The sequence below is a fragment of the Budorcas taxicolor genome, chromosome 24 (assembly GCF_023091745.1).
Source record: "Budorcas taxicolor isolate Tak-1 chromosome 24, Takin1.1, whole genome shotgun sequence".
Taxonomy (NCBI): domain Eukaryota; kingdom Metazoa; phylum Chordata; class Mammalia; order Artiodactyla; family Bovidae; genus Budorcas; species Budorcas taxicolor.
In genome coordinates, this window is record NC_068933.1 from 27,934,047 (window position 1) to 27,950,281 (window position 16,235).

The 16,235-nt window shown below is 42.5% G+C and overlaps 1 protein-coding gene across 1 annotated transcript in view; it reads left to right on the forward strand.

The window, feature by feature from the left end:
- Positions 1–13,378, forward strand: part of NRG1 (neuregulin 1) — a 1,131,190-nt gene extending 1,117,812 nt beyond the window's left edge. The window contains exons 9-13 of the mRNA XM_052661558.1: positions 3,883–3,985; positions 5,483–5,609; positions 8,667–8,797; positions 9,812–10,018; positions 12,727–13,378. Coding sequence (XP_052517518.1) covers positions 3,883–3,985; positions 5,483–5,609; positions 8,667–8,797; positions 9,812–10,018; positions 12,727–13,378 — 1,220 coding nt within the window. The remainder of the gene's footprint in view (positions 1–3,882; positions 3,986–5,482; positions 5,610–8,666; positions 8,798–9,811; positions 10,019–12,726) is intronic.
- The last annotated feature ends 2,857 nt before the right edge of the window (positions 13,379–16,235 follow it).

A 16,235-nucleotide genomic window follows, 5' to 3' on the forward strand; every position in this document is an offset into this window, starting at 1 on the left:
GCAGGAAGGGGAAGCCATTTTGTCCTCCTGGAGGCTCTGCAGTGCAGGTCCCCAGGCTTCCTGAATGCTACAGCGCTGGAAGTGCGTATCAGTCAATAAAGCAATGTCCTTGATAAAGGACTGTCTGGCCTCCATTCAGCTAGTGTCAGTGACATCATGCAACAAAAGCATCTTATAGCTGTTGCTTTCTTTTCAATGATAACATCACAGTCTACACCTAATGTACTTTCCATAATCTGGAAAATGAGGCTGTTGCAAGCTATCAGTTTCAGGGATAGAAACTCAATTACTTGCACATTCCCCTCCCCCCGGAAAAAAATTCCAAGAGAAAACTATTCATGTGATGGGGAAAGCCCCACATTCGTGTAACCGGTCCTTTGCACATCAGAGAACATCACTCAAGAGTAAGGAGTACGAGAAGCCCCACCAACATCCCACGGGTGTCAGGTGGTCTACTTGAGGGGCGTTATCTAAGGTTACTTCCCTCGGGATGAAATTTATCGCACTTCTCAAAAGGCATATTGGCCTTACCTGTAAGGAAGAAAAAAAAAAAAATCCCACCGTCACCTCCTCTCTTCTCCCTAACAGCATCCTTCCAGTGTTATCACTTTAGGGTCTAATTATTAAATTTAATATTTATTTTCCCAAACAATGAAGTAGGGTGATGGCTTTTTCAGATACATGACCTCCCTCAGTAAGACCTGAAGGGTTTAGTAAAGGCACCCTGAGCTGATACCCACACACCTCTTACAGGAAAGGCTTCCAGAGGTTCCAGCCAGCCAGAACGTTCCATCCTTAAGGAAAATCAGACCTTACAGGCTAATTGCAACGGCCAAGGCTTCTGTCTCTTGGCCTGGCCAGATCAGTCTGAAAAACATGCTTGATCTGATTCATTTAATGCATCCAGCCAAACCATAAAGGCTTAGAAGTGTTTCAACTCATTAAGGCAGATCCACCAACAGGACTGATGGATTCTTTTTTTCAACACTCTCTAATTTGCTCTTGTCCAGTTGACCCTGTAACACAGGGAAAAAATAAGGGAGAAATAGGAGGGTTGTTTTTTTTTAAAAGCATTTTTTATATTATTGTCCACCAAGTATTTCTCCTTGAACATATTTATATTGTGAGGGTCACCTGATTTAGGGAACCATTGAAAGATCTGATAGAAACTTAAATGGAAAATACTTAATGCATTCAGGCCATCCTGATGTGAGTATAGAGTCCTAAGCCACATCTATCCTCTAGGGGACTTGGTTTCAACTGGCTCATCTTAGCACTTTTGTTTTGCCCTTTGCCCTTGACTGGGCTGCCTTTCCAGTTCCGTGATTGATTTTCCCGGGAAGTGTCATCTGCTGACATAACCGGGGGAGAATGAGCAAGTCATTATATGCCATTTCTTCACAAAGCCTAGTCAGTCTATTCTTTTAGAATTAACAACCACCAAAAAACTTGCAAAAGACGGATGCCTTCCCCACTTTTAGCGCTTGGATAGGTCCTCTTTTTGCAGTTTGGGGAAGCAGTTTCCCAGGTTTTTCTAAAAATAGAATTGGAAGATGGAAGCACTACCAGTGCTTGCTCTTTGAAAAGAAGGAAAAATAGAGTAAGTGAAAGAAGTACAGTAGGATCTTCACTTTCTAGGCAGTGATGCTTTTACACTCCTGTTTCTCAACTAGTTCATCCCAAACAAAAGATTCCTGCTCTGTGTTCTGCTTCCCCCAGAGAAGGACCAGTGGGGTGATGCCTTTGCTGTTTAGACTTAGTGCTAAAATCATCCAGGTGCCCGTTCCAGCCACATCAGCTCACAGATTAACACCTTATGAAATTGAATTCCCCGTCCTGTGGCTCTAGGGGAAGGGAGGCAGCAGACACTCGCAATTAACATACAAGCATCCACACGTCACGTCCTCATTTGACTTACGCGGCACAGAAATAACGTGACAGGGCTCTCTGTCTCCTGGTCCGTTGTCGCCCCCGCAATGCACCAGCTGCTTTGCTTTCTAATTGTGGCTGCCACGTGACCGCCAGCCTAGGTTAGGAGTTATGCTGTATGGGATAACCCTTCCAAATCTATATCCACCTTGCTTCCCACCCCAGCACTTCCTCCCTCTGGTTTTCTTTTATGTATTTATTTTTCCTCCCCTAGTATCAGGCATGCTGTGCCAGGAACCTCAGATGGCTCCTTCACTCTTTAACCTCGTTTTTCCCTCCTACCTGGCTTCCTCCCTCTCTCCGTCATTCTGTCAGTCTGTCCTCTCGGTTTGCTTTCTTTTCCTCTTCCAACCCTTTCTGTTTGTTTTCGTATAATCTCTGCAGCATTCTGGTCTTTTTTTTTACCCACTGACTATTTTCTCCTCCTCCTCCTCCTCCTGTTAATAATCAGTGATCTTATTAATTTGATTTGACAATGTTCCTGACCTGTTAACTGGAATTTGATTACCATGGGCTTGGCTTGTAGGAAATGTTTTTGTTTAATGATAAAGTCTGCTGTATCATAGAAATGGCATTGCACCTTTTTTCATTTCAAGAAGACTTCCGGCAACTTACCCTCTCTCAGTAGAGGGAAAAAGAAGAAAAAAAAAAAAAAGAAAAACTGTGGCTGCTGAGACAGAGAATGTAAATTGAAATTGTTCTATAAGGCCCCATGTTGATATCCAGATAAGAGACCTTCATTGGTAAAATATTTCCCAGTTCTTGACCAGCGTGTTAATCAGAATAGCAAATGCAGCTTAGACTGCTTATTATGCACTGGTTAATTTCTCTTTCTCATTGAACTTGTGAATATTTCCCAGTGAGTGTGACCAGACTGGTTGGAAGCTTCGTTCCTAAGAGGATCAGGTTCACCATTAAATCAGCCAATCTTATTAAGAACCTGACTCCCGTTCTATAGCAATTTATCCCCCTCCAAAGCTGATTTGCAAATCGAAAACCTTCCATGAATCAGAAACTGGTTGCAGTGGGAGTATAGTAGTACCTTCATCTGAAATTTCTAAACATCCCACCTCCCTGGTGCAACCGACATTAGCTAATTTGCCAACTTGTCCAATGCAGGAAGGTACAATCTATTCCAAATCTTATATCATTTGTGCCAGTGGTTTTGTAATGTCATAAACTAGATCTCTAAGTACAACTGGTGAAGTCATAATAACTGTTCCTCAAAGGACAAGTCTTCCTCGTGGGCCAGGACTATCCCACCCATCTTACTGGAGTTTCTCTGATACAGTGCCAAGCTACTCCTTGTCCTGCTGCTTCTGTCCCCATTTTCCTATTAAATCATAGAAATCCTGCCTCAGTTTTGTTTCTAACTACAAGTCAAGCTCATGTTTGCAAATGTCTTTGAGTTGTCTTTTCTTTTTTTTCTTTTGTTTTAAGTTAAAAGTGGTTCTTTGTAAAGACCATGGGAATAGGAACTAGCTGGGAAATCAAAAAAGGCTTGGGGTGGGGGAGGGGAGGGGACAGGAGGCTGGGAAGAAGGGGGAAGGGGAGGGTCCCAGTGGTGCCAATGCCAGCTCCTTTTATTGGCATCAATTCCTGTTGTCTTTGCAAGAGTTTTTTTTTTTTAATAAAATCTACAGTTTTAACCAAAATCGTTATTTTACCATTAACGTTTATGGTTTGTCAGTTTAGTACGCATCTATGGCTTAACATTAAAGTCATTGAATAGATCATATTTTTTAAATTATAAATGGCCCTCCAATGGGCTTTGCAGCTTTATGCTCAAAATGTGGTGCGGAGCTTGCTGCACCTTACGTCTTATTTGCCGAAGGAATGAGTTGTCCCGTGTGTATTTTCTTGTGAACATGGACAATGCCAGCTCTTCAGCTGTAAGTCCGGGCGAGGGTCAGGGAGCTAGCCTCGCTGACGTCTGTTCTCATCCCTTTCCAGAAGCGGAGGAGCTCTACCAGAAGAGAGTGCTCACCATCACCGGCATCTGCATCGCACTGCTCGTGGTTGGCATCATGTGTGTGGTGGCCTACTGCAAAACCAAGTAAACACCTCCCCGGCCTCCTTCCCCCTGAGCTCACAGGCAGCCCGGGCGGCAAAGGCTATGCAGAAACCGGGCTCCACAGCCTTGTCCTGGAAGGGGCAGGGGGATTTCCTCCTTATTTTTGGTCCCAAATAACCCATTCTGAGGACCTTCCTAACCACAGGCATTAGAAAGCTTTGCCTATTTGTGCGAAAGTGTTCAGAAGACTTTTGTTCATTGACCACAGTCCCGTGACCCAAGAAAAGGGTTGGAGGGACAGGGTTGCATAGGTACCCATGCGGGTGTCTGTGGATATGGGTCCCTCCTGAAAGGAGTGTTGTGGGTACCACAAGTGAGCTTGTCACCTCAACTCTGAGGACACGTCCAATCTGCACTCAGACATAGGGGACAATGGAGGCGTTTGGTGGCGTTTGAAAGGCAGGCATTTTTAAAAACCATGATGGAGTTTTCAGTTGCATCTAGTTAGGTTACCAGTTCAAATTCTCCCACAGTGTGAGATGTACAAAAGGACTCTCACGGGAGGAGAAGCAAGCAAAACTTGCTTTGAAAGAATAAAAGAGAAAAGATGAAAATAGATTTGTGTTCACTTTGTTGGTTGTTGAAGCTGGGTCCTTGTTAACAAATACAATTATCATATGATATGAATTCCTTTCACTTTTGTATCGTATATAGAACTTCTACTTTGAAATAATGCTATTCACAGTTTTATTTTACTTTGTCGTTTCATCACATAAACTCTTATGCCAAAACTAGTCATGGGAATATTATTACGATCTGAATTGAGAAACACAGACAATCTGCATTTATGCCATAGAAACAAGGACATGGATGGCATTTCCTTAATGTCCTGGGATGTAGCGTGTTGCCAGAATTGAGCAAGCGACAGAGAAAAATAAACCTTCATGGAATCCGTCTTATGAGTCTTACTAGATTCAGTCTCAATATTTGAATATTCATTACCTAGTTATACAAAAATGTACTAGAATAGGATCATGTTATAGTTGTGCCAAAATCTTCTGGCAAAGGATGTACACATTTTCACTCACACACACACACTATGATACACAGATTCAAAAGTAACTCCATTTTCTTGAAAGACACACAGGCAAAACTATAAATGAAATCAGCCTTATCAATTGCACAGCGTGAATTGTAGCCTAAGACACATGACCATCTGTAAGACTTGGGCAAAGATGGAGTGATTATGAAAGTCTGAGTTTTCGCCAAAGCTCAACTTGACTTATCTTGTCTTCTCTGCTGTTTTTTCCTTATCTCTCAGCAGCCCAGTTCTATTTCTGTAAGAATCCCACCGGCTTCTTCAATCTATTTGCTAAGAACAGATGATTCCACTTCTGAGATGGGGTGGCGTGCCCTCTCTCTCTCCCCACCAATCCACTGCCTTGAGTGTTGTGTTGGTAGAAGAAAGAACTGACTGTACTGAAAAATGTCAATAATTAGAAAAAAAAATAAATCAGTGCTCCATTTTTCCCTATCCAGGAAACAACGGAAAAAGCTTCATGACCGGCTTCGGCAGAGCCTTCGGTCTGAAAGAAACACCATGATGAACGTAGCCAACGGGCCCCACCACCCCAATCCGCCCCCCGAGAACGTGCAGCTGGTGAATGTATGTTGACTCTGCCCAGTGGGAAAGTTCAGCATCTCTCCTCTGTTCAGGCACCTTGAAGTTTATTTTCTAAAGCTCTTAGTCTCTTAGCTGCTGCCATTAATCACCAGGGCTTCCAGGAAGCCAAGGTTTCGCCAAGAGAAAATAATGGGAACATTTTTTAAAGTGGATTTGGTGACTGTAAAACCAGCACATTTCCTCTTATAAAGTGTTCATTAATGGGTCGGAATAATAATGTTGGGTTTGTTCTGTAAGGAAGCCATAACCGGAAGAAAGAGCAGAGAAAAAAACACAAAGAAAAATAATAAAACTCATGACACAAGAATCAGAAGGAAATGTTTTATTTTTTTATACTTGGGAAATGAAGGCTGCTTGAGTCTATAACTAATTAGCACTGATAACTGAGCTAAAGGCTCTAGAGTCCTTTTTTTTTTTTTTTTTAATTAGAGGCATTTTGAGGCGCCTTATGATTTACTGATTCTGAGAAGGGAGATATTAGGCCATGGAAAATGTTAAGGGCATTACCAGACTTGCTTCTCAGTAGCCAAAACAGAAGAATTTAATACTTTCTGATTCCTTGACTCTTTCTACAAGATACCAAACCCTTTGGAGGAAATACATCCTTCAACATTCAAAGATGCATTTTTTAAATTTAACAATCATCTAGCTTTTAAATATAATGAAGTCACTAAATATTAGATTCAGAGAGTCTTTAGATAGCATTTTCCAAAACTCCCCCTAGGTTTTTTATAGATAGGGTAAGTCCTTTACATACAAACAAGTTCCATGCGAACAAGTTCTTATTTGTAAATCCAGTTTGTCGGTAAGTCCAACAAAATTAGCCTACATACCCAGCTAACACAACCAGCTATATAGTACTATAATAGGTTTATAATATGTTCACATCTTTGAAAGTTTGCAACTTGAAGATTCTTTTTTTTTTTAATTTTTATTTTTACTTTATTTTACTTTACAATACTGTATTGGTTTTGCCATACATTGACATGAATTATGTAGGGGACTTACTGTAAGAGCCAGGGCAGAGCGGAACTCAGCTTTCCTGGTTTCTGGAGTATTACTCTTCGTACTTCACCATCATTCTTGTTTTGCTTTCATTTCCCTTAGATGATTGGCTTTCTATAAGCAGAGCTGGAAGATTATATGACAGTAGCATTTTCAATCTTATAGTCAAAGATGAATTTTGTGTGGAGCAAATATAACAAAAGACCCAAGTTCAGGGTTGCTAGTAGTTCAACCATCAGGAAGTCAGAAGACTGTTAGGTGCTGATAAATTAACATCCTTCACTACCAGTGAAGTAGTTAAGGAAAGGATGAAGTAACATCCTTTCCTCCCCCTACCAGTGTGTTCATTAGAATGTTCTACACAGTTGCTAAGTACATTCTCTATAGACATACCTTTAGTCTGTCACGTTGTATGTTATATAGGAAGCAGAATGACTGCCTGAATCCTGGTTATGGCTCAAGCTATGTGATTGTGAGTTTTAACTTTTCTAACCCCCATTTCTTCATCATAAAAATAATACCTACTTCAAAAAGTTCCAGTGGGCATTAAAAAAATAATCCACATAATCCATTAGCCCAGTGGCAGTTGGTGAGTGTTGTATAATTGTTAAATATTATTTTCATTAGATTCACTGAGCTTACATTGCCTTCCAGGGAACAAGAGTCATTTGTTATACAGACTAAAAATAGCTCATTACATATGACAACACCATCTTTTCCTTAAAGCAAAGATCCACATGGAATAAACCTTTCTATGGTTAAGATAACCAGCTAGAGTTTCAAGTATAATTCGGATTGTATTTTTTTGTTTGTTTCCATGAATATATCAGTTTCTTTTAGATCCCGATATATTCATGAAACTGATATATTCATCTTTTAGAGCCCAGGGCTTCCCTGATGGCTCAGAGGTTAAAGCGTCTGCCTCCAATGCAGGAGACCTGGGTTCGATCCCTGGGTCGGGAAGATCCCCTGGAGAAGGAAATGGTAACCCACTCCAGTATTCTTGCCTGGAGAATCCCATGGACGGAGAAGGCTGGAAGGCTACAGTCCATGAGGTCGCAAAGAGTCAGACACGACTGAGCGACTTCACCTTCTCCTTTTAGAGCCCATAACTTATCAGATCATCAATGTCCTATTTCATCTAAGACTATTCCTATGCATGTCTTTTCCCATTACTTAACTCAATTTGGTATAAATACTGCTACTGCTACTGCTAAGTCACTTCAGTCACGTCCGACTCTGGGCGACCCCATAGACGGCAGCCCACCAGGCTCCCCCGTCCCTGGGATTCTCCAGGCAAGAACACTGGAGTGGGTTGCCATTTCCAGTGTTTAAAAGAAAAGTTTAAAATGTCCCTCTCTTGCTAATAAAGGTGGTAATAACTACTGTGATTTAGTGGCGAAAAATAAAATAGAATCTACTTGTACCAAATATAAGACCTTCTATCTGTTGTATGATTTGTCAGGGTTTATAACCTTGACCACTGTTATAAATTCTGCACATCTCTCAGTAACCTTGTTAGTCTTACCATTGACAACGAGGTAAAAATTTCAATGATATCATTAGAGCAACATGGATGCTGGGAAATTGAAAGAGAAATGTAGATTCAAAATACAGAGATTATTTTAAAAATTCTTCTAATGACTTAAAATTTGAAATAAGACAAACCATTTCTGTGCTTGCAACAGCTTACAAAAGTAAGTACCGTGAAGGTGTTTGTATTGAATTGAATTGTATTGCATCTAGTCATGTTATCAGTTGGAAACGCAAGAGAAGAAACAGGTCTTCTCTGATAAAATGTAGTTGTTATGGTAGGACCTACATTGTGTGTGTATGTCCTAAGAGAATTTCATGAATTCTATTTATCTAATTTAAAGATCACACTAACCGGGATAGGCTTTGCCATATGGCCACTGGAGAGAGAGAGCTTGTTACGAAGCATGTGTATTAGAGGAGTACATTTGTGTGTGGATGTGACATCGTTAGGATTTTGACTTCCCTAAATCTTCAAGTTGTGTCTCTTTGTTTATCCAGCAATACGTATCTAAAAATGTCATCTCTAGCGAGCATATTGTTGAGAGAGAGGCGGAGACGTCTTTTTCCACCAGTCACTACACTTCGACAGCTCATCATTCCACTACTGTCACTCAGACTCCCAGTCACAGGTATGAGAATAAAAAGCTGCATGACATTTCCCCAAGAACGAATATTTACACGTTCCCTCTTGTTCTCACTGCCTACGAAAGGAACAGGAGGTACTCATAAGGCAGTGCGGTACTGTAGTGTGTATGATTTGGAACAAAAACAGGCTTTGGACATCCAATTGACTCTGCCACTAAGTGCTATTTGAATTTGACCCTCAACCTTTCTGTCACCAAAAGAAGGGGAAATAATACCCACCTTACAGTATTGTTATTCCCCATTTTAGAGGTTGTCTTTTTTCATGCCTGACCATTTCCGGAATTGCTATTATTGTTATTCAGTCACTAAGTCCTGTCCAACTCTTTGTGACCCCATGGACTATAGCCCACCAGGCTCCTCTGTCCTCCACTGTCTCCCAGAGTTTGCTCAAATTCATGTCTATGGAGTCAGTGCTGCTATCTTACCATCTCATCCTCTGGTGCCCCCTTCTCCTTTTGCCTTCAGTCTTCCGTGGCATCAGGGTCTTTTCCAATGAAATGCCATACTGGAAAGAGTTTATCTAAGATACTATATAATACTTAGACGTTAACTTCTTCCAGTGATTGGATTGCCCTGGGATATCACATGAGAACTGGTTACCTAGCTGAACCTCAAACTCTCAAATGCTCTGGTGATATCTGAGTGGGTTCTGCCCAGGGCAGCACTAGACTTCCAAATGGAGCACATAAGACCAGGGCATCCTTAATCTAAGACTCTCACGAACAGAGAGACTCTAAAAATCTTTAGTACAAAATGGCATTTGTGTAATGTGTGTTGAATGGGTCAACGTGTAAATGAAGTGTACCCTCGCAAAGCTAACCTAAATCACGATCCTATGCATCACAAGCATCTTAATAGCCAGTCCTTTCTGAGACAAGTAATCCCAGCGTGAAACATCAGTCATTTGCAAGGTTTGTCACTTCCCTTCCTTCCTTTCATTTCTGTGTGTGCATAGAGTTAAAACTCTCCCCCTCTCTGCCTCTCACACTCCCCTGTAGCTGGAGCAATGGACACACTGAAAGCATCATTTCGGAAAGCCACTCTGTCATCGTGATGTCATCCGTAGAAAACAGTAGGCACAGCAGCCCCACTGGGGGCCCGAGAGGACGTCTCAATGGCTTGGGAGGCCCTCGTGAATGTAACAGCTTCCTCAGGCATGCCAGAGAAACCCCTGACTCCTACCGAGACTCTCCTCATAGTGAAAGGTAAAACCGAAGGGCAAAGCTACCGCAGAGAAGAAAGCACCCCAGTAAGAGAATCCCCGCGAGCATCCGCTCTCCCACCTAAGGAAGCTGCTCTCATGAGAATAAGGGGCGCCAGGTGCCTGGTCTAGGAGTGATCCTAGTTGATGAAGGCATCTTTTGGTTTGACTGAACTCATTTCTTCTGAGCTTCTCGCATCATCCCAGTGGCTGACAGGCAACAGACTCTTAAAAGAGCTGAAATGATTTGATGTGGAAGGTGCAGCAGTCTTGGAGTTCCCAGCTTTGACCTTAGGCTCAGACCCTTTGGGGGAGTCTCAGTTTCCTCAACTGGAACTTGAGAACACTGGCCTCAGTGATTGATCAGGACCCTTCTAGAATCCTAAGTGGCCGGTTATCCAAACTCTGGTCAAGCTGGCCTCCTGTTCTCATGAGCTTTCTTACCTTTCAGCCTCAGTTAAATCAGATCAAGGGCTGTGTCCTTGCCACCTGTCATGGGGATGCCTTGCATTCCACCAGACAGTATCCCTTTGTGAAATTCCAGCAAGGAATGCGTCCATCGATCTCCTGTCCACTGCGGCTCGCAGTCTTCACAGGAGGTTTTCAAAGCAGATATTGCCTTTGATACGGCTTTTATTCCAGAATGTGTTGGCTTTCTTCTGGCGCTATTGGGTTGGGTGGGGGAAGTCAAGACAAATGTAAATAAAGATCAGAAGAAAGTAACCTGAAAGAGATGCTTAATCGCATTGCTGAATTCATAGATTCTCCTGATCCATTCTCACCTAAACTGGGGGAGAAAGTTATACCCAGCCAACATTCCCAGTCCATCAAGAAGCTATTACTCGTTTGTTTTCAAATCCAGCAGAGTTCTGTTTATTGGTTTACTATATTGCTTTCTCAGTCCAATCTCTGACCACTTGCTAAAAGGTTTACATAATGTCGAAGTCATACTTACTTGGTTTTCATGGGTGGAGATGATTTGGGTACACTCCTTCACTCATGCATTGGAAAGTACATACAGCAAAGGATGACCAGTTTGGAGCCTGCAGGTCATTTAGAGCCTGCTTATTACTTTTTCAAGGGCCTTTACCCCAAAATGGCTTTTCAGAATTTTATGGAATTTAACTCATCTATGATAAAAATAAGCTTGGTCCAAAGCTGGTTTAAAACATCAGCCTTAAATTCATGTAAGTGTATCTTTATGTATTGAGCCTCTTCCAATTCAATCCTTTTAGAAACCTGAGAAAGAAGATAGGGATAAATTCTTTCTCCACCACTACAGGTGATGTTTATCTTTAAAGGTTGACATTTTCCTGCTGGGATAGGCTTCCTTTCATACCCCAGGTATTATTTAGGCCATCAGAATGTACCTGGCACCCTGGAGATAAACAATGAAGCCGTGCTATGGGTTGGTTGAATCTGGATTAGCATTTCTCAGAGAGCTTAATTTAAGTATCCCCAAAATAATAAGTCTGGAGACTCGAGCCCCAGATATTTCCATCTGGAGACACTTTCCCATTTTAGACACAGTCAGATCTCACATCTGTATGACTCAGAATCATGGATGGCAAGCAGGAGGGTTAATAGGTTTCTTGTTCCTGTTAGCTGGAGATGAGAAGACGGTGTCCTGTGTCATCACAGGTCATGTCAAATTAGATTCTGCAAATGCCACCATGAAGGAAAGAGTCCTTTAGTGCTACGCATTGGTGACGTTTTTATCTAAGCTGAGAAATGTGACTCTGAATAAGCCACGTCTTTCTCAATGCCACGTAAGGTCTTCTTGTTTGGGGGGAAGAAAGCACGGTATGGTGAAAACAGTGCACTCGATGTCTTGACAACGAGATTTCCTGAGCATCACCAAACATAGCATGACATAAGGTGACATGGTACAGCCACCTTTGAGCAGTCAGAAAAGATAAGCCAGAGCTGGATACAGCAGTGGGTTCTGGAAGAGAGCCAGAGCAGGGATTGGACGTAGCGATGAAGCTAAGCGTCAGCTATCTTTGAATGCCGTGCTCAGTGGGATATAGAGTTGCAAATGGAATGTTAAGAAGTCGCATTTCATGGAAAAGTTAAAAGCGCACAAATGTGTTACGCTGTTTTCAGGAATAAATCTAAGTTACTATGCTCTTTTTTTTTCATAAGACATAACCTTATAGCTGAGCTAAGGAGAAACAAGGCCCACAGATCCAAATGCATGCAGATCCAGCTTTCCGCAACTCATCTTAGAGCTTCTTCCATTCCCCATTTGGGCTTCATTCTCTAAGACCCCTTGGCCTTTAGGAAGGTATAGTATTTAAGTAATACTTCTTCCCCTTCCAAATCCCCGAGCCTTGGTCCTTACAAACTGAGAGGTTTCCAGGACCCTGTGCCCTCTTGTCTTAACTCACATGCTTTTATTGAAAATCATGATTAAAAAAAAAAAAAGAAAATCACGATGAGATGGAAAAAAATCTCAAACGCTTTGCTAAGCCAGGCAATTTAGCTGATCTTTGCATGCACTCCTGTGAGGAGACTCTTGACCACCTAATTGGAGATTCCAAATGTCCTAGTGTAAAATCTGAGACGTCTGCAATGAAGAGAATTACTCTGTTGTCTGATGATGATATCTGATGATAAGATAATGACCTCTGCCCCCTGACCCCCCCACCCCTCACTCTCTGCCTCTCTCACTGCACCACACTTACGCTGGGGTCTTCTGTGCTCACACAGGTATGTATCAGCAATGACCACCCCGGCTCGTATGTCACCTGTAGATTTCCACACGCCAAGCTCCCCCAAGTCACCCCCTTCGGAAATGTCCCCGCCCGTGTCCAGCACGACGGTCTCCATGCCCTCCATGGCGATCAGTCCCTTCGTGGAAGAGGAGAGACCCCTGCTCCTTGTGACTCCACCACGGCTGCGGGAGAAGTATGACCACCACGCCCAGCAATTCAACTCGTTCCACTGCAACCCCGCGCATGAGAGCAACAGCCTGCCCCCTAGCCCCTTGAGGATAGTGGAGGATGAGGAGTATGAAACGACCCAGGAGTACGAACCAGCTCAAGAGCCGGTTAAGAAACTCACCAACAGCAGCCGGCGGGCCAAAAGAACCAAGCCCAATGGTCACATTGCCCACAGGTTGGAAATGGACAACACAGGCACTGACAGCAGTAACTCAGAGAGCGAAACAGAGGATGAAAGAGTAGGAGAAGATACGCCTTTCCTGGCCATACAGAACCCCCTGGCGGCCAGTCTCGAGGCGGCCCCTGCCTTCCGCCTGGTCGACAGCAGGACTAACCCAACAGGTCGCTTCTCTCCGCAAGAAGAATTGCAGGCCAGGCTCTCCGGTGTAATCGCTAACCAAGACCCTATCGCTGTCTAAAACCGAAATACACCCATAGATTCACCTGTAAAACTTTATTTTATATAATAAAGTATTCCACCTTAAATTAAACAATTTATTTTATTTTAGCAGTTCTGCAAATAGAAAACAGGAAAAAAAAACTTTTATAAATTAAATATATGTATGTACAAATGTGTTATGTGCCATATGTAGCAATTTTTTTACAGTATTTCCAAACAAGAAAGATATCAATGGTGCCTTTATGTTATGTTATGTCCAGAGCAAGTTTTGTACCATCCCGTGACTGCTTTTTCACAGTATTTCAGCGACCCTCCTCCCCATATATTCTGTTTTTTGCTGGCTTCTCGTGTATTGCATTATCATGTTGACCGGATGTATGATTTACAAGACTTGCACCTGTCACTCTGTTTGCTTCGAGCAGTACTCAATCAGGATGTCTTGTAATGGCGCATCCATCCAATACTCCCCCTCTGTATGAGATTTTTCTTTTGCTTTCCGTATGTGAAATGAGTTGTGTCTATTCTGCCAGCCAAAGGTTGCTTCATTGGGCTCTGAGATAATAGTAGGTCCAGCAGCATGCTACTATTAATTACAGCAGGAAACTGCATTAAGTCATGTTACATATTAGGAAGAAAGTAATATTGTGATTTTTTCAAAAACTATATTATTCATCAGAAGACAGCTCGCTCTGACTTAAAAGGAGCTACCATTTACTTTATGCGGATTGATTTTTCTCAACAAAAGAAAAAAACAAGTGTTGGGGCTAGCGTGCAAAGTGGATGCTGGCTAGCGACCAGGGTAAGGTCCAACCCTAAGTTGAGGACTCGGTTTCAGTTTCTCTCTCTGGGGGAATGATACAGCGGCTCATCTAATTGAAGAGCAAACCATGGCTGAAAAAGGTGCAATCCTTCTTGACTTGTGTTTTTTCACTGATTTGGGAGCTAGTGATTGGTTGTGTCTTCTCGGCTCAAGGACAGACTTGTTATGGCACAAAACCCCCCAGTTTCAACAGCACACTCAGCAATTTGTCTGGAATACTTCTGGAATGCAGTGTGCCTGTTGTATATGGCGGTGACATCATTATAGAGAATTGGTTCCGCCGTAGATTGTCTAGAGGAGTGAACGTGTGGAAGACACAGGGGAAGAGTGGCCATGTGACCTGGTGTGTAATTTTTTAAGTTTTTTTTGCCCGTTCCTTTGTCCTCATTATTCCTTTCTTGTTTTTCAATCTCACCTTGATTAGATCGTACTATGCATGAACACTTTTGTCAGGAATAGCCCATGTGCATGTAATTTGTGATAAGGAAGAACCTCCCACGAGCGAGGATGCATCAAGAAACGGCAGTAGTCTCGGAAAGATTGCACCTTTCCTTGCAGAAATGACCCCCACATGTGCTAACCTCTCCGTTTGCAGCTGTATCATCCATTTTCCCCCTTTCTTACTTTTTGCTTTACTGTCAACAAAAATAGGATTAAGATGGGTTTACCTTTTGCACGTTCTCTTGTGGTAAGCAATCCAAGGAAGGTCTATAGGTAGAAATACTTGAAATAACTGCTAATTCAGGAAAAGAAGAGAACTTTATAAAATATTGTAGTCCCATCTCTGTCAAGTTGGGCTGGAGGTTTACTTAGGTTCCAAGTGGCCTCCTAGGAGCCCTGGGACAAAATGGGGAAATAGGTTAGCAGGGGGCTCAAAATACCAGCCATGAATTTAAGGAGAGTGACTCTGTTGATTGCAAGTAAATGGAGTCTATTTCTTCACCACATCTCTATGTTAAAATCAAAAGGAAGAAGGGACATGCAAAGAAATCTTAGAAGAAAAGTGCAGGCTGAGCATGACTCATGTCATTAAGCTCCTAAGTGTTTCTGCAGTTCACAGAGATCGTCTATGGGCCCTTGGCATTTGGTATCCCAAGCATCCTTCATGTTTCCTCGCCACTTCCTTTGTGCTCAGAAGTGTCCTCGTGTGCTTGTTCACCTTTCTTAAGGAGCCCTTGACAACTCCCCAAGTTGCACTGATTTCCCAATTTGGTAAAATCAGTAAGCTCACAGCAGGGGAAAGAAAAGAGTCAACCCCAAAGAAGTTCTCCAAATTGTTCTCAATTGCCTTTGAAGACCTGGACTCCTCCTTCTTAGACTATTTCAATTAAAAAAAAAAAATCCTACCATGATTAAAACTCTAGAATTTCAGTTTCAAATTCTTCAGGCATGGGAGTCTTGTTCTGGAGAATTTCTGGAATACATAAAATCTTTGATCGAGAGCAAGAAACAACATGTTCCTCAGTATGAAAAATCTCTGTCAATTTTCAGCTTGAGGACAAGAGGAAGTTTTCTTTCCAACTTGGTTCTGGTCACTCATCAAGGTGACATATATCAGTTAGGACAGGCTTTCTGTCCACAGAATGACAGATTTCCTTCATAGGAAAGGCCAGCAGACTACTCGGGGCTCCCTGCTGTGGCCACCAGATTTGTGTCCACAGGGGCATCTCTGGGATGTTCAAATGCCACCATCCCTGTTTATAAACTCGGGAGTGCAGTGGCAATACAAAGAAAGCATGTGAACCAACATTCCCAGCAGAAGGGAAGCCTCTCTGGGTCTTCGGGTGGTGGAAATTGCTGAGATGTTTGACAGTGACTTTGTTTCCTGGGTCTGAGATCATGTCCCATTGAGAAAGATGCAGGGGAGCGTAGAATATGAAAAATGCCTTTTTCTCACTCTAGGTTCCTTTTACATCCTGCTCTCCCTCCTTGCCTGGTAGACTTTTATTTCTGAGAGTGTCTGGACAGTCTCCTGCCTTCTACAAAATGGCAGTCTGCCTGGGAATTTGTGAATGTGTCCCAAAGACCAATATGCCATATCTTCCTTGTTTAAGTG